Consider the following 19320-nt stretch of genomic DNA (forward strand, 5'->3'; position numbering starts at 1 on the left):
ACGACATGTCGGCAGGTCTTCTGGTAGATCAGTAAAGTCTCCTTTTATGAAATTCAAATCCTTAAACAGATCCCTGCCCCAGAGGGGAATTGAACCTGGGTCTGGTAGGACTGCAGGCCACCTCTCTACTGATTGAGTCACCGTCAGCTGCGATCTGGGCACTGGTGGATCAGGTATGGGGACTGAGGTAGTGAACAGGATTGAGGCAGTACTGAGTGGCACTATTGACACTTTTAGAGTTCATATAACTTCGAGACTGAAAGCTTTGGAAATTAGAATCAATATTATAAAGGTGGCTCGAGAAACCTTCGACATTGTTCACCAACATTTTGAAACAGGAAATTAATGGAACTGTGAAAGGAACAAAATTACACTATTAACAATCTAGACTGAGATAGGACTGAACATAACAAGCTAGTGCCAGTGCTGAAGCTGAAAGATGGCACTGATACTGATAAGGGTAAGTGCTAAGTTATTTGCAGCTACTAGAGATGTGGAGAGGGCACTGAAATATGTTCCATTTAATAGCTGCAAGGAAACAAAAGCAGGGGCTCTTGTTATTAATGTACATACGGAAAGAGCTAAAGCAGATGCTAGTGTAGCAATGAGATCATGTTTTAGTAATAATGCTAGTTACTGCATGTTTGAGCCAAAGAAAATGTTGCCAAAGATGTTATCTAGTGATGATATTTAGGGTTGGTGGCAGTACTGTCAAAGCAGAGATGGTGTGGCCATGTACAGTTTGCCACAAGGGTGTGCAAAGTAACTCCATCTTGTACAGTGTTTGTGATAAGCAGGTGCATAAGAGATGTAGTGGAATTACAGGTAGGCTGCAAAATAATTTCACATGTGAGGTTTGTAGATATTGACAGGGATGAAAGGCCTGATCGTGCTGGAGAGTCTTTGAGTTTTTTATTATTATTTTTTTTTTATTTTTATTTTTTTTTTTATTAAGAGGACATGTTCTGTGCTTGAGGTGCAGCTGGAGTTAGATCTATGGCAGGAGTAAGGACTGATTGGAGGAATTCCAGGGAGCTGTTGCCTCTCCTAACATTGAGAGGGCTCTCCCTCCATGCTAAGGAATCCTTGTATGTGGCATGTTTTAGGAGTGTAATGCTGTATGGTAGTGATACCTGGTAAGTAAAGGAAGAGGATATTCATCAGGGTTTGGGGGGGAAAAAAATTACCTAACCTACTGTTTTTTTTGGGGGGGTTATTGGGTTTTATTGGGCTTTTTGGGGTTTTATTGTTATGCCTCATGTTTTTATGTAAATTAGTTAAAATTAGCAACTACAAGGTAATTTAGAATGAAGTAAAAGGCTTAGAGTTATTTGGAGAACAGACACTTGTCTTAGACATGTTGATACAGGTTGGGCTGGTTGGACCAAACCTTTGATAACCTGTACTGTACATGTTAATACAGGAAATGGACAGACGAGGCCTGACTACTATTGGCTTAGTACACAGTGTCTCGGTCTCAGTTTCTCCTTGGGAGTGAGAGGACCATAGCAACAAAATGCCTGCTGGTAGTGGCAGAAAAAAGGCAATTGTGTGAGATGAAGTTGATAGTTTAGAACAGAAAGCCCTGCAAATACTACAACCAGATAATAAGTGCTAAAACTGAAGCAGTGAGAATTCACATCCAAAAATATCCCAAGAGAAAAGTTCATTGGCTACAGGGAAAAGGCAAGTTAGTAAGACATTTAGAAATAACAAGTAATTACAATACTGTATCTGGAGCAACATTAGTATGATTATAGGAAAATGTCTGTATGCATGTATAACTGTGACTGCAGAGAGAGGGAGCATATCTCTTCCCGGGGTTCTATGTTCCCAGTTTAACATCATCAGCTCAAGACTTGGATATTGATGACTTGTCAAGTGAAGAACTTGAGAGTGATGAATTTGATTTTATTCATGAAAAAGAAATCAAAGGTGGCTGGCGGTTGATAACCAGCATATTTGCTGACACACATCCCAACCACACGTCTGAATTTACGACTTATTTTTTCGGGCTGAACCCAGCGATCAGTGAATCTGAAATTGTGTTGCCTTTGGACTCCTTCAAGCTATTTCTTGATGCAGATGTGGTGAGGCAAATATGTGAGTGGACAAATCAGAAGGTAAATAAATTTTTCAGTGAACACCCACAGAAAAAGGGTAAAGTAAACAGCATTCTTTGGCATCCAGTTTCAGAAAGTGATATGTACACTTTTATCAGCCTCTTATTTGCCATGGGAATAATGAAATTGCCCCGCTTTTACATGTACTGGAGCAGAAGTATGTTGTATGGTGGCCCATAAATGTTGTCCTGGAATGATGAGTAGAGACTGGTTTGTGAGCATAGTGAAATTCCTGTGATTTTCCTCACTTGAAACTGTAAAGAAAGGGAAACGTGAAACATGTATTGAGCCTTACCTGGACGTACTGAGAGAGAGGAGCCAAACGATGATGAAACCAGGTGAAGGTGTTGCTATTGATGAAGCACTTATTCCATATAAAGGACGAATGAGATTTCGTCAGTTTATAAAGACAAAGAGGGCAAGTTTTGGGGTAAAAGCCTTTGTTCTGTGCTCATCTAACCCAGAGTGGTGCGGATACTCTTGGACCTTTCACCTGTATTGCAGTAAAATGGGTGATGGCATGAATGTTGAAGGTGCTGGTGATTTATGCTTGTCTGAGAAAGTGGTGGTGTTTCTGATGAATGATGTGCTGGACTGTGGTAGACATGTAATCACAGACAGTTGGTACTCATATGTAAGGTTGGCCAATTATCTAGAATTGAAAAACACAACAATGACAGGTGTAGTGAGGGAAGGTAGGGGACCACCTAACAAATTCGAGCAGGAAAAGCTTGAAAGACATCAACCTGTATTTGCATGTATAGATAATATATTGTTGAAGTGGCAGGACAAGAAAGATGTCACAGTGCTAACCATTAAATATGAGGCAAACGTGGTAGAACAGTGTAAGACCTATTTTGGACACAAAACTATTTTCTACAATAAGCCTATACACATAGAGAAGTACAGTGAACTGATGAGCAGTGTTGACATGGCTGACCAGCTTCTTGAACCATATGTAAATGTTTGTAAAAGCACAGCCTGGTTAATAAAACTGGGTATTCATTTCATGTTCTGCATGGCACTGAACTTCATAGTATCCAGAACAGTGATTGTGTACTCTGGTAGCTTCATGGACTATATACTAGATATTATCAGAGAGATGCTGCTTGAAAACAACATGGGTGCTGCAGTACTTCTCAGTGAATCACAGGAAAAGGGATGCCAGAAAAGAAAGATTGTTGTGCCAAATGACACCCATCAGTTTGTGAAGTTGAATGGAAACAAGAAAAAGAGATGTCGAGTGTGCTACCCAAAACGTAAGGTCATCAGATACCACTGTCCTGGTTGCACGGGTGAACCCGGCCTCAGCTCAATGGAACACTATCGTCAGTGGTACAGCCAGGATACGCTACAGCGTGGGCCGAGCAGTGACGAGAAGGCCAAGAAAATGTAGGCCTAGATTTGAGTTCAGAGGAAACATTTCTAATAGGTAAGTACTGTACATTGAATTAATTCATATTTATATAATCTTTCACTGCACCGTAATTTTTATGATAAACCTACTGAAAAATATTTTTCATCATTTCATTCATTCATTTTCATCATCCAGTCCTACATTGCCCCATGAGGAGCGTAGGAGCCCGTGGCTAGGCAAGTTGGTCCTGACTTTTAAGATAAGAGTGACCAGCCTCACTCATCCCTGAGTGGCATTACGTGAGCAGTAAACCCCAACCACCCCTTGGATAAATATTTTTCCGTGTATATTATTTTTATTACAAGCACAACCAGTAGCAGATTCAGTCTTACACACATAGGCGTATACTCACGTACACACACATATACACAAACATACAGAACACCATAGCTATTTTCGCAAGATAGCAGCTTTTCCCTGGAAAAGTAATGTGGGGAAACGAGGGGGGAGGGGGAAACCTCGTACATGATAATACGTGAGATTAGTCACCCTTGTGATGAGGGGATTAAGAAAAAAAAGCATAAGGCTAGAAAAGAGGTACACGGCAAAATCAGAATCTCAGAGGCTTTTACAGTATAACCTAAATAGCATTGAAAGGAGGAATACGATATTTAAGGTGGCAAGTCAGATGAAGAGGTAAAACAGGGATATCATAGGTGAGCAGTGTGCGAAGGATGATAAAAGAAAGTCAGTGGTGAACAGTCACGATAGTAAAGATGCCTGGAGAAAGCATTATAACTGGTTGCTGAATGAGGAGTTTGGCTGGAACAGGAGAGGTTTGGAGCCAGTGGATCCAGTGTTTGGCCATTGGCCTTTGATTGATGCTACTACTGTGAGCAGGACAATAGGCAGGATGCAGTTGGGGAAGGTAGTAGGTGTGTCTGAGTTGACTGCTGAAATGCTGGAGGCCTCTGGAGATACAGGAGTGGAGTTAGTTACTGATTTGATAGATATGATCATTTATGAGTGCATTGTCCCAGATGCCTGCTGAAGAGTGTGATTGTAAATGTGTACAAGGGGAATGGTGATGCCCTGGAAAGTGGAAATTACAGAAGCATAAAACAGTTGGACCAGATAATGAAGGTAATGGAGAGAGTTCTAGAAGGTATGATTAAAGACAGCATGAATGCTGACGAGATGCAGTGTGATTTAAACCAGGCAAAGGGACCACTGATGCCATATTCATAATTTGGCAGCTTCAGGAAAAATTATGTAGGAGAGAAGAGAGATCTGTACTTTTTGTTCATTTGAAGAAGGACTTTGACAGAGTCCCTAGGGAAGTGGTGAAGTGGGCAATGGGAAAGCTTGGGATTGAGGATTTGCAGGTCAGAGTGGTTATGGCTATATTTTTGGGTGCTCGCACCCAGGTGAGAGTGAATGGAGATTTGAGTGATTAGTTTTCCATGAATGTAGGCATGCATCAGGGGTCAGTTTTGAGCCTCTTATTGTTTATCATGGTGTTTGAACCCTTCTCATGTACATTCAGAAATGGACTCCCATGGGAGATATTGTATGCTGATGCCTTGGTGTTAATTGCAAAGAATGAAAGGGAGGCGGAAGAATGATTTAGGAAGTGGAGAGATGGTATTGGACACAAGGGCTTGAGAGTAAATGCAGATAAAACATAAGTAATGGGATCTCAGACTGGTGGCAGGATTGTTAAAGAAGAGGGAGAGTGGCTATGTGCGGTTTGCCATGCAGATAAGTCAAAAGTGATGGTGTCTCAGACTGATAGTGGTGCTGTTAAAGAGGGAGAGTGGCCATGTGCAGTTTGCCACAAGGATGTGGGAAGTAATTCCATCTTGGGCAGTGTTTGTGGTAAGGGGATGCGTAAGAGATGTATTAGAGGTAGACTGCGAGATAATGCTGATTTTGTGTGTGCAGTGTGTCGAGGGGAGCACATGGAGATTGTCATGTGTGAAACGATTGATCTCACTGGTAAGTCTCTTGAGTGTGTGGAAGAGTGTTGTACTTGGGAGACATGTTATGTGCTGGAGGTGGGGCTGGAACTAGCTCTGTGGCTAGAGTGAGGAATGGTTGGAAGAGGTTCAGGGAGCTGTTGCCTCTCCTGACACTGAGAGGGCTCTCTTTCTGTGCTAAGAAATCTTTACATGTGGAATATGTTAGGAGTGTAATACTGTATGGTAATGAGACCTTGACAGTTAAAGAGGAGAATATTCGTAGGCTCAGGCATACAGAAATGAGAATGATTTGGTGGATGTGTAGTGCATCCTTGAACATGAGGCTTAGGGAAGCTAGGTTTACAATGGAAGAGTTGAGAGGAAGAATGGGAGTGGAGTGTATTGATGTTGTAATGAGAAGGGGTAGATTGAGATGGTTTGGGCATGTGGAGAGGATAGGGGATGACAGTTGGGTGCAGTGAGAAGTGTGAACATTGCGGTTAGGGTTGTGAGAGGTAGACTGAAAAAGACCTGGAATGAGGTTATAGAGTGTGACCTCAGGAATAAGTGGCTGAATAGGGAGGCCGCCAAAGATCAAGCAGCGTTGAGAGCTGCCATTAGGTGACCAAGGCTGACGCATGCAAGGATGATGGAGCCCATATAAATTAAATTAAATTATTTATGTCATAAATGTCTGGATGTCTAGTCTTGAGTTTAAAGTTGTGACACTGAGTATTGTAGTTTTTTTTAAATTACATATAATAAAATTTTGCCACACTTCCTGTCTTAGGTGGTGAAGGGCCCCAAGTATGGACAACTGGAATTTACCTCCAGGCCAGGAGAGGCAGTAACAATGTGGCATCAGCAGTTGGCAGCGGATGGTAGACTTGTTTACCGTCACCAGGCAGACAACCAGCTCACTGCACCAGCCCTTGACTACTTCACTTTCATTGTCACTGATGGGTAAGGCATTGAAACAGATAAGTACTATAATATTTTTATTTGTTTCTTTTATTTTTTTTACCTGCTCTGTTATTTAATGGGACATAGCACTATAATAATGCAGTATATTTGTTTGTTTATTAATATTTTTGTAATACTTGTTGCCAACTGGGAAAGGTAGTAAAGAAGATCCTGTTAGACTAGAGAAAGGCAGTAAGAATTTGTCCGTCCAAAGAGACAGGAACTAAGAAGAGTATGACAGTCACTGAGAGATCAGTTTGTTGAGCATGCCAGTTGTAAAAAAGGTGTAGAAAGAGGAACTAGTGAGGAACTGGGTGGTTTTAGACAGGGTAGGAGAAGTATAGAGCAAGCATCTGCAATGAAGAAGTTGGCAGAGGAAAGTGTTTTAAAAAAAAATTGCATGCTGTTTCCATGAACTGGAAAGAATGCTGCTTGTCATGGGTAGATTGCAAGGGGTTGTGAGACATTTTGAGTATACAGTATATTTGTTGGAGGGAAGTTGTTGGGCATATCAGATATTTCTGTGAGAGCAGTAATGCATGTAAGAAAAGGATTTAGCACCCAGATTTGTCAGTTTGAGCATTTTCCACCTCCTGACAATTTTATTAATCCTTAGCAGTCATTTTTTTTTTCCCTCAAGAATGAAGGAACCAAAGGTCAGGAGCCCATAAGATTGCTCCTTTGTCAGTAAAAAAAAGTCAGATTCAAGATCCATTTATTTTAAGCTGCCTGGATGCATTGCATTTAAGGCTGGTGGTCAAAGGCAGAGGGAAATACTATACATGCAGAGGAAGACGGTTCCATAGTTGATATGCTCCATACATGAAGGATTGGAAATACAATATCCGACGACTTCTGCTTTAGAAAGCTGTACAGAAAAGAGGTGAGAATTTGTTGCTAGATGGATGCAATGTGCCCACTGTAATGGAAGGGGGGGGGGGTGCAAACAGAAATTTCCAAAGAACAATGACCATTAATGTAGCAGGGTAAAAGAGATAAAGATAGAACAGTATGGCAAAGAGACATAGGCTAAAGAGAGTCAAGAAGACGAGAGTTAATTAGACAAATAAGTCTTTGACTCCACCCTGTTTGGAAGAGCTGCATGTAATGAGCCTCCCATGCATAAGAGTTGTACTCAGTACAGGAGCAAATGAAACCTCTGTATATAGTTGACAGCTGTGCAGGGGTAAAGAAGACATGGAGTTTGCTTAGCACACTTAATCTCGTGGAAGCAGATTTTGCAAGTGAGGTACTGGTAATGTGATCTTTCCATGATAAATCCCAAGAGAATGAAAACCCAACTATGTTCAGAGATGATGTAGGATTGAGTTGGATATTGCTAAATGGTAATGGTTATTCCTGTGGAAGATTTTGCTGGATTGAAAGATGTAGGAATTCCATTAAAGGCAATGAGGCTACTTTTACCCCAATCAGAGATATGAGCCTGGTCAGATATTAGGTGTGCCATAGCCTCATCCTGTTTGTTGAAATAATTGCTGTGATGGATGCTGTGGAAAGGGTTTTTTTTTTTTTTTTTTTTTTTTTTTTTTTTTAATGCAAGGAAGAAGCAACCAAAGGCCGCGAGCCTGCAATTGTTGTTCCTTCCAAGAGAAAAACAAAATACAAGAGAGAGCCAAATTCAAAATCCAATCATTTCGAGATGCCTGGACACACTGCATTTGAAAGACTGGAGATCATAGGGAGCAGGAAATACAGACAGAGGGAGACAGTTCCAGAGTTGACCTGTTGCATAAATGAAGGACTGGGAGTAACGGTTAACTCTTGCATTAGAGAGTTGGACAGAAAAGGGATGAGAGTTTGCTGCTAGACGGATGCTGCGCGACCGTCGTAGAGGTGGAGGAATGCATGCAGGTAGTTCAGAGTAGCAGTTACCATTGAAGTAGTGGTAGAAAAGAGATAAAGATGCAACAGTGCGACGAAGAGACAGAGATTGAAGGGAGTTAGTAAGAGGAGGAGAGTTAATGAGATGAAAAGCCTTTGACTCCACCCTATTGAGAAGAGCTGTATGTGGGGAGCCTCCCCACTCATGAGAGTTGTACTCCACACAGGGGCGGATAAAACCCTTGTATAGAGTCAACAATTGTGCAGGGGTAAAGAAGGAACTGAGTCGGCTCAGCGCACCCAATCTCTTGGAAGCAGATTTTACAAGAGATGTGATATGATCTTTCCAAGATAAGTCCCGAGTAAATGAAACCCCAAGCATGTTCAAGGATGATGCAGGATTAAGCTGAATATTATTAAACATTAGTTGGTATACCTGTGGAAGATTTTGTTGGGTTGATAGGGGCAAAAACTGAGTCTTTGATGCATTAAAAAAAACAAGATTATTTTTACCCCAGTCAGAAGGGTGAAAGGTGGAGTCATCAGTATTTGCCTGGGTAGGGTTAGATGTACAGCTTAGAACGTCATCAGTGAATAGAAGGAAGAGGATTGGTGACAGGGCAAAACCTTGAGGGACACCAGTATTTTTAGCTGTAGGAGAATGGTTGCCATCTACAACAGCTGCTATAGAACAACCAGAATGGAAGCTAGAGATGAAGGCACAGATAGAAGAGTAGTGATAGACATGACAGAGATATTCTTGTAATTTAGCTTGTGAAATCTGGAATGCTTAAAACATGAGGATAGATTTTCACATGGGGAATGGAAAATAATGTATGCTGAATTTTTCACAGTAAATTTATATGTATACTCAAAATACATGATGAAGGGGAATTATATAGGACATCTGTTAATGTAATACAGTATGTTTGTCTGTATACCTGTATCGGGATTGGGTAATGATAATGTACTAAAGTTCAGTGATATTTTGTTCTGGAACAGTTTAGCTTCAAATTGTTCATAGTAAATTTTGTCAAATCTCTCTATCTATAGCCAGATGCCATAATCCAGGAAGGGATGGCTGTTTGTTTTTTAGTTAGTTGTTTTATGGGGAGGGACACTAACCCTCTGCCATCCACTTGTTGAGTGTGTATGGATTGGTTATATGGTTACCACCCAGAATTGTAAATGGTTTCCAGGCTTAAAGGAAGCCATTAGGCTTGTCACTCAGTGTAAAGCCACCTGAAAAGCAAAGAAGAAGAAGAATAAAAAATGACAGGACAGATGGAAAAAATAGGAGGAGAGGGGGGCAAACAAAAAAAGAATGATAAAGTTGAAAGAAGAAGTAGGGAGCTCTACATCAAGTGAGTGGATGATGGTTACCACCAACTAGGGATGTATCGGATGTCAGAATTTAAACATCTGCGGATGCGGATGTGAATGCGGTTATCATGTTTCTGTATCTTGCAGATGCGGATGTGAAACTATGACATCCTTGCGGATGCGGATATTTTCAGGATAAATTGTTGCATTATCATTTAACTAAAGCTCGGCCCTTGGAGACAGCTGCCTATCCCTTATCTCGGCCTTGGGAACTGATTTTTTCCTACTTTTAAAATATTCATAATGAACTCAGCTGCTATAAAAAATACAATGTTTTCAGACAGTGGTACTTTCAGCACCTTTCTTTAACTTACTGTGACACTTCCCTAGCCATAGTCTTCATAACACACACACACATGCACATAGCCATACACACCAATAAAAAAGCATTTTGATTCCCATTAACCCTGTTAGACACTACAAAGTACCAAGGTAAGCGTATTACCCATATGACTCTTATTGACTTGGTGGAGTTAGTCACAGCACTTTGGTCTTGTGCAGACCAAAGCACTATAGAATAACTACAAAATCATTGCCCTTATGACCACCTACCATGGTAAACCGTAAACACAGCAAGCAGGTCGTATCACGGAAAAACACTAATGTTTTTGTTTATAACAAAGGTGTTGTATTTAGTATATCCACCACATCTGCTTTGTGTCTCGTTCAAATGCGGATGCAGGTGTTTATTAAAATGCCAATGCAGCTGCGGACGCGGATGCGGATGTATATTTTTACATAAGTGTGGATATGGATGCGGATGCTGATGTCGAAATGGATGCGGATGTTCCGCGGATGCGGATATCTGATACATCCCTACCACCAACCTTCAGAATCATAATGTAAAGCTGAGACTTTTTTTTTTCTTTCTTTTTTTTTTCTTTTCCAGGAAAGTGTTCGTGCATCCATTAGAAATGTTTAGACATCATAACTTATGTTCATATTGCAGTGCAGTAAGCCCTCAATATGCACATACCCGGTATGCACTAAACATATTTTGCATGGGAAGACAACTTCTGACATGCCTTAGTAAACATGGAAATAAAATTGTGTGTGGGATAATTTCAGAAGTTGGCCCCCGTCCACAGCCGTCCTCCCCTCCTTCAAAATTTCTGCTGTCAGATCATGTGGACACATGCTAACCCTCACATAGAATAAGCAAAACATTATGTTTTTGTAGGTTATTCTGAAACAAATGGTAATAAATCAATCCTGCCATAATTTTGGGATGTGAAATTATCTGCTTACACTCGAACAGCCGGCCACCCACAGACATATGCAGGCACACATGTACAAACACACGCACATGTACACATGCACTTTTGTTATAGTAATACAGTATATTTGTCTGTATATTAGGATTGGGTAATGATAATGTACTAAAGTACTGTGGTATTTTGTTCTGGAAAACTTTAACTTCAAATTGTTCATAGTAAATTTTGTCAAATCTGTCTATCTATCTATCTACAGCCAGATGTCATAATCCAGTAAGGGATGGCTGTTTGTTTTTGAGTTAGTTGTTTTTCAGGGAGGGACAATAACCCTCTGCCAACCCACGTGTTGACACTTAGGGAGCATGTATAGATTAGTTATATGGTTACCAACCAGCATTGTAAATGGTTTCCAGGCTTACAGAAAGCCATTAGGCTTGTCACTTAGTGTAAAGTCATCTGAAAAGCAAAGAAGAGTAATAAAAAGTGACAGAAAAGATGGGAGAAGTATTACGAAAAGATAAGGGCAGACAAAAAAAGAATGATAAAGGTGAAGGAAGATGTAGGCAGCTATACATCATGTGGGGGGAGGTGCAGCCACTAAATGTTAAGTTTCAGTCTCAGGTTACAGTAAATGAGATTATTAACAAGACATGGAAACTAGTAAACAAGGAAGGGTTCAAGAATGTTTGGATAAAGAGAGATGCAGATGAGGAAGAAAGAACTAAAATAAAGGATCTAGTCAAGGAAACTAAGGAAAAAAACAACAACAGAGAATGGAGGAAGAGAAGACAGAGTTTTGTTGGAGAGTTATGGATCGGAAATTGAGGAAGTGGTACCAACGAAGAATGGAAGGGAGAAGGACAGAATAAAAAATAATGTAAAATGACTGGAAGTGGCATATGCCAACATAGATGGCTTAACCTCAGCAAGGCTAGAAATCAGTAAATGAGCTTGATATTATGTGCTTTGTAGAGAGCAAGTTAAGAGAGTATATTCATATCCAAGTGGGAGATGGTAAAAACAAATTATGGAGAAGAGATAGAAAAGAAAAAAATGGGAGGAGGAGCGATGATACTAGTGAAGAACAGCATAAATTGAGAAGAGATAGAAAAGAAAAAATATGAGAAGGTGCGATGATACTAGTGAAGAACAGCATAGTTGTAAATATGGATGATGTGGAACTGGGAGGAGGTAGGGCAGAAGTGACAAATATGAAATTAGAAACCAGAGGGGAAGGCAGGAGTGACATCGCAGTAGCATATGTCCCCCCCAAAACAAGGACATGGAATGAGGATCAGTACCAGATGATTTCAGACATGGTTAGACACCTACAGAATATGTAGTGCTGTAAATTGGCAAGCAAAAGCCAGTTACTCTCAGTTGGTATCGGAGGGGAAATATTATCCAATTATTGGAATCGTTTTGGAACCGGCTGTATGATGATGAAAAATAAATGTTAGTTAGGTGGGGGCACTCACCATCCACTTGCTTGATGTAGTGCTGCTCTCGGATGTCTGCCCTTTCCTCTCCTCCATCCTTCTTTCCTTCCATCCTCTTCTGTCTTTCTTTCATTCATTCTTTCCTCGTCCTTCTGCCAACGGGTGACTTTACACTCCCTCTTCTGTTTTTCTTTCCTTCATTCTTTTCTCTTCCTTCTGCTTGTGGGTGACTCTACACTGAGTGACAAGTCAAATGGTTTCCTGTACGCCAGGAAACCATTTACTATGCTGGGTGGTGACCATAAAACCAAATAATGGCACCTGATGGTCTATCTGTCTATCTATTGCCAGACGCCTCAATCCCGTTCGGGGTGGCCACAAACAAATTGCCTCCACGTCGCCCTGTCCCTCGCCATTTCACTGCCCTGCTCCCAACTCACACCCCCCTCTCTCATATACCTCTCCACCCCATCCCTCCATCTCATCCTCGGCCTCCACCTCACTCACAAACACTTTCTTTGTCAGTCTTTCATCCTCCATCCTCTCCACATGGCCAAACCACCTCAGTGTATTCCTCCTAACGCTTCCTATCACATCCACATCCACACCACAACGCTCCTTTATATCCTCATTTGTCAGCCTGTCTCTCCATGTGACTCCACAGGCTCCTCTTAAATAACTCATTTCCACTCCTCTCACTCTTGACTTGTGCTCTTTCAACAACGTCCAAGTTTCACTTCCATATGTTAGAGTTGGTATCACAATACTGTCATGTAGTAACCTTTTCACTTCCATGCTCACTTCCCTGTTTCTTATCACTGCTTTCAAGGAACCAGCAACTTTTCTTCCCTTCTGTACCCTTTCAAGCACTTCACCCTGCAAACCTCCATCCTTATTCATCACACTACCTAAGTACTTAAATGTACTCATATTTTCCAATTCGTCACCATCCAACCTCGCTGTACATTCACTAACTTTACCTCTCTCAAAGACCATCACTTTACTCTTCCCTACATTCACCTTTAGATTCCGTTTCTTACACACTCTCCCAAGCTCATCCACCAAGCCTTGCAGCTCCCCTTCGTCTTCATTCAGCAACACAGTATCATCTGCAAACAACAGTACCGGGAGTTTCCAAACACTACCCTCTCTCATTAGGGCCACTCCAGCATCCACTACCCTACCTTGTACCTCTTTTATAGTTTAGTGGGTAATTGCAATGTTCCAGTCGGATTGAGCTGGTGAAGGTTTATATCCAAGGGATGGTTGGGGTTTATTGCTCATGTAATGTCACTCAGGGATGAGTGAGGCTGGTCACTCCAATCTTAAATGTCAGGTTCAACTTGCCTAGACCTGGGTTCCTGCGCATCTCATGGGACAATGTGGGATTGGATGATGATGATTGTTTTACCCAATGACCCTAGATGCTAGCACTTATTTTTCCACCATTTTAAGCTTGAACTAAGGCTGGAATGATTATTTTTCAAGGATATGGTCATATCCCACATTCTGCTGACTGTTGTAAATGGTAAAATGCTTGAACTAAAACATAAGGAATATTTAGAAGACAGTATTATATCACTGTGGTTGGAAAGAAGCTTGAAACAAATACCCAGACAACAGCCATGTCATGGAGCTGTGGCAGACAAGTATAAACTAGTGAGTCAGATGGTGCACATGCACGCATGCACGCGTGCACACACAAACACAGAATTCAGAAGTGAAGGTCATTTGCTTCCAACTTGTTGAGCCTTTACTCAAGAGCAACTGACGTGCTACAGGAGAGAGATGGTTGGGTGGATTGTGTGTATTTAGATTTGGAGAAGGCCTTCAACAAGGTACCCCATCAGAGACTAATGTGGAAACTAGAACATATAGGAGGATTGAAGGGAAACCTCTTGGAATGGATGAGAGACTTTTTGAGAGACAGACAAATGAGGACAGTAATAAGGGTTAGGATGTCTGGATGGAGGGAAGTAACAAGTAGAGTCCCATAGGGCTAGGTGTTGGTGCCAGTAATGTTCCTGATTTACGTAAATGATATGGTAGAAGGAGTGAACAGTTATGCAAGTCTGTTTGCTGATGATGCAAAGATCATGAGTAAGGTAGAGGTTGAGGAGGACTATTAAGCGCTGCAGGAGGATTTGGATAGGATACATGATTGGAGCCGGATGTGCAAAATGAAATTCAACACAAAGAAATGTAAAATATTGGAAATGGGTAAAAGTACCAAGAGGCCATCACTGAAAGCAAGATAATAGAAAGATTTGGGAATGCTGGTCCAGGATAGTTTGTCACCTGAAAAACATATTAACAAGACAGTTAGAGAGACATATAAACTCTTGACTATAAAGTAAGAGTAGCATTTCATTACATGGATGAGGAGATGATGAAAAAATTGATAGTGGCCATGATCTGCCCAAGGTTAGAATATGCTGGAGTAGTGTGGTCCCCACACAAAAAAAAAAGATATAAACAAGATTGAGAGAATGCAAAGAACAGCAACCAAGATGGTCCCCAGTCTGGCAGATCTGTTGTACAGAGAGAGGCTGGAAAAGCTGGATTTGCCTTCCTTAGAGGAAAGGAGAGAGAGGAGTGACATGATTTCAGTGTTCAGGACCATGATGGGAGCAGATAAACTTGACAGAGAAGGTCTGTTTGTATGGGATAAGAGAGTAACAAGAGGACGTGGAAGGAAATTGAAGAAGCCGAGCTGCTTGAAAGATATCAAGAAATATAGTTTTCCTCGTAGATGAATAAACCTGTGGAATAGCCTGGATAAAGAGATCGTCCAGTCTAAAAACTTAAACGAGTTTAAAGCAAAGTTTGACTTATCGAGAAACAGAGACGGGACCCCATGAGTGTAGCTCATTTCCTGTACAGTATATCACAATTAGGTAAATACAATTAGGTAAGTATACACACACACACGCACACAGGAAACAGGAAAAAGGAGTGGTTTAATAGAAGGTGTATAATAGCAAAAAAAGAAAGAGATAAGGTGTGGAACAACTGGTGAAAGAGAGGCAACACCAGAACAAAGGAAGAATATAAAAGAACTAGAAATGATTACACAAGAATACATAGAGAAGAAGAATGGAATTTTGAAAAAGGTATAATAGACAAATGCAAGGATGAACCCAAACTGTTTTATAGATTTGTTAATGGCAAATTGAAACAACAGGAAGGAATCACTAAAGTGAAAGTAGAAGGAGAGGTCTATAAAGATGCAGCAATGCAAGCTGAAATAATGAACAAATGTTTCCAATCAGTTTTCACTAATGAAAAAGAGTTTGTGGAAGGGGAGGGAGTGACTAGAAATGTACCAGTGATAAAAGATATAAAAGTGGAGGTACAGGAAGTGTACAAATTATTGGAAACTCAAGATGTAAGGAAAGCCCCAGGACCTGATGGAATTTCTAATTGGGTACTGAAGGAATGCAGAGAACAACTGGCAGATAAAATTCACAGTTTAATCATGTGTTCTCTGGAAGAGGGGAAAGTGCCACAAGAATGGAAGAGGGCAAACATGGTACCAATTGAAAATTCACAGTTTAATTATGTGTTCTCTGGAAGAGGGGAAAGTGCCACAAGAATGGAAGAGGGCAAACATGGTACCAATTTATAAGGGAGGAAACAGGGAAGAACCCCTGAATTATAGACCAGTGTCTCTAACCAGCATGGTCGCAAAATTGTCCGAGAGAATCCTGAAAGACAGACGGATAAAATATCTAGAAGAGATGAATATTTTGGCTGAATGTCTGTTTGGATTCAGAAGTGGAAGGTCATGTGTTTCTAACTTGTTGAGCTTTTACTCAAGAGCGATTGACGTGGTACAGAAGAGAGATGGTTGGGTGGATTGTGTGTACAGTACTTAGACTTAGAGAAGGCCTTTGACAAGGTACCTCATAAGAGACTAATGTGGAAACTAGAATATATAGGAGGACTAAAGGGGAAACTTCAGGAATGGATGAGAGACTTTTTGAGAGACAGACAAATGAGGACAGTAATAAAGGAAAAGATGTCTGGATGGAGGGAAGTAACAAGTGAAGTCCCTCAAGGCTCGGTGTTGGCGCCAGTAATGTTCCTGATTTACGTAAATGATATGGTAGATGGAGTGAACAGTTATGCAAGTCTGTTTGCTGATGATGTAAAGATCTTGAGGAAGGTAGAGGTTGAGGAGGATTGTAAAATGCTGCAGGAGGATTTGGATAGGATACACGATTGGAGCCGGACGTGGGAAATGAAATTTAATGTAAAGAAATGTAAAATATTGGAAATGGGTAAAAGTACCAGGAGACCATCACTGAATTATTTTTCGGGTAATGAATTAATCACAAAAAGGAGAGAAGAGAAAGATTTGGGAGTGCTGGTCCAAGATAGTTTGTCACCAGAAAAGCACATTAACAAGATAGTTGGAGAGACTTATAAACTCTTACCTAACATAAGAGTAGCATTTCATTATATGGATGAGGAGATGATGAAAAAATTGATAGTGGCCATGATCCGCCCCAGGTTAGAATATGAAGCGGTAGTGTGGTCCCCACACAAAAAGAAAGATATAAACAAGATTGAGAGAATACAAAGAACAGCAACCAAGATGGTCCCCAGTCTGACAGACCTGTCATACAGAGAGAGGCTGGAAAAACTGGATATGCCTTCCTTAGAGGAAAGGAGGAAGAGGGGAGACATGATTGCGGTGTTCAGGACCATGATGGGAGTAGATAAAATTGACAAAGAAGATCTGTTTGTATGGGCTAAGAGAGCAACAAGAGGACACGGAATGAAATTGAAAAAGTCAAGCTGCTTGAAGGATATCAAGAAATATAGCTTTCCTTACAGAAGTATAGACTTATGGAATAGCCTGGACAAAGAGGTCGTCCAGTCTAGAAACTTAAACGAGTTTAAAGCTAAATTCGACCTATTGAGAAACAGCGACGGAAACCCACGAACATAGTACATTCCGTGTATATCACAATTAGGTATATTAGGTAAATACCTAAATATTTGGAACGACTTAGACAAAGAGGTGGTCTATCTATCTATCTATATACCTAGGCTGCTTCCCCCAAGGAAAGAGGTGGTGCATAAGAAAAACATTCATGTGTGTAAAGGTAGACTTGATAAATGTGGATATGGAGACAGGAGAACACGAGCATTGCTCAATTCCTGTATACTACAAATAGGTAAATATAGATAGGTAAATACATGTATGTATAACAAGCTTTTAGATTGGATAAACAAATTGGAGATGGCATTTCAGAATGAAGCAGATGAAATTAAAAAACAGTTGCATATGCAGAAGGAGGAAATAGAAAAATTAGTAAAAGAAGTCAACAAGATAGACACAACGATAGATGAGCTGACAGCAGAAGTGGGTTCACTTAGAAGGAAAATTAGTGAAATGGCAGGTACAGTAGTCAACCATGAGAGTATCATGGAAGAGTTCAAAAATGATACAGAGACAATTAGGCAAGTAAGCAGTCAGATAGATCAATGCAGTGATACTGAGGGAGAAGATAACACAAGTGAATGAAGCGGTACAAAGCTACAAAAATGATGTGGAAACCACTTATTCTGAAATTGTGAAAGTAAAGAAAGACTTAGAAACAAGGGTTGAAGAAAAAAGCATTAAAAAGGAAGTGAAAAGAATAATCCAAAACAATCCTAAATTGGTCAGTGATTCATCAGATATCAATAAATGTATAGTAATCACAGGTATAGAAGAGGAAGAAATAAAAAACAAGATCTTGAGAGACAAAAGGAGATGGCAAATGTAATGAGTATACTGAAGGAAGTATCAGAGGAAATCTGTAATAAAGACATAGAGGAACACAAACGGCTAGGGAAATATGAGAGAAATAAGTCAAGGTCTCTTAAGGTAATCTTCCAGAGTGTAAACACTGTGGAGGAGATACTAAAAAATGCAAAGAAACTCATGAAAAAAGAAAAATTAAAAAATGTATGGATAAAAAGATGCCTAACTCAAGAAGAACTGGAATTACTAAAGGAGAAAAGGGAGGAAGCAAAAACAAAGAATGAGATAAGATCAGAGGAGGAGGAGAATACATTTTTTTACAAAGTGATTGGATTGCAAGTTTGAAAGTGGTGCATAACCAGGAGGGAATAAAAAGGAGGAAGGTAGTAGATCCAAGTCATGACAAGTATGTAAACAAGACGACTAAGTTGATGTACTCATATGTAGATGGAATGGTATCTAAATTTTTAGAGATGAATGATTACGTCAGAGAAAATGAACCACACATAATATGCCTAATTGAAACAAAATTAACGGCAAGGATATCAAACGACATCCTAAACTTAGAGGAATACAATATATGGAGAAGAGATAGGAATTTAAAAAAAGGAGGAGGAATTATAATATTAACAAAGAAAAATCTAAAAGTCAAAGAAATAGAACTAGATATACCCTTACAAGTAGAACTGGTTGCAGTAGAGATCAATACATCTGAAGGGAAAGTAATTGTAGTAAATTTATACATGCCACCCAGATCAAACACATGGGAAATAGGAGAATATGAGGATCTGGCAGACAGTACAATTCAGAGTTTAATACAGTAGCATTACTACATAGAGTGGAGGAGAAATCGGAAAGAATCATGCTAACTGGAGATTTTAATACAAATATAAATTGGAATACTTTAGATATAATAAGCCAAGAAAGCTGTTGGGACCAAAAGCTCCTGGATCTCATGCAGGAGTTTTTCTTAATGCGACGTGTAAGGGAAAACACCAGAAAAAGAGGACAATGTACCCTCAGTACTAGATCTTATATTCACAAGGCAAGAAAATGATAACAATTAAATATGTCACCCTCCATCCGGCAAAAGCGACCATGCAGTACTAAATTGCAACTTCAGGATTGCATATTACGTAGTTAACAGCAATGAAAGTTACAAAAAGAACCTAAAGTATAAAAAAGGAAACTACCATGACCTAAAGAAGTACGTTGTAGAAATAGATTTGGTAAAGGAGCTTAGAGGACAAGATTTAAATACAGTAGAACCTCTTTGGTTC

The 19320-nt window shown here is 40.2% G+C and overlaps 1 protein-coding gene across 1 annotated transcript in view; it reads left to right on the forward strand.

Annotated features, from left to right (window-relative positions):
• The window catches only part of LOC145413828 (extracellular matrix organizing protein FRAS1-like), a 596816-nt gene that overhangs the window by 374903 nt on the left and 202593 nt on the right, over positions 1-19320 (forward strand). The window contains exon 34 of the mRNA XM_080283490.1: positions 6232-6404. Coding sequence (XP_080139616.1) covers positions 6232-6404 — 173 coding nt within the window. The remainder of the gene's footprint in view (positions 1-6231; positions 6405-19320) is intronic.

This window comes from Coenobita brevimanus, chromosome 97 (assembly GCF_032717465.1).
Source record: "Coenobita brevimanus isolate Jiangsu-jjx chromosome 97, ASM3271746v2, whole genome shotgun sequence".
Taxonomy (NCBI): domain Eukaryota; kingdom Metazoa; phylum Arthropoda; class Malacostraca; order Decapoda; family Coenobitidae; genus Coenobita; species Coenobita brevimanus.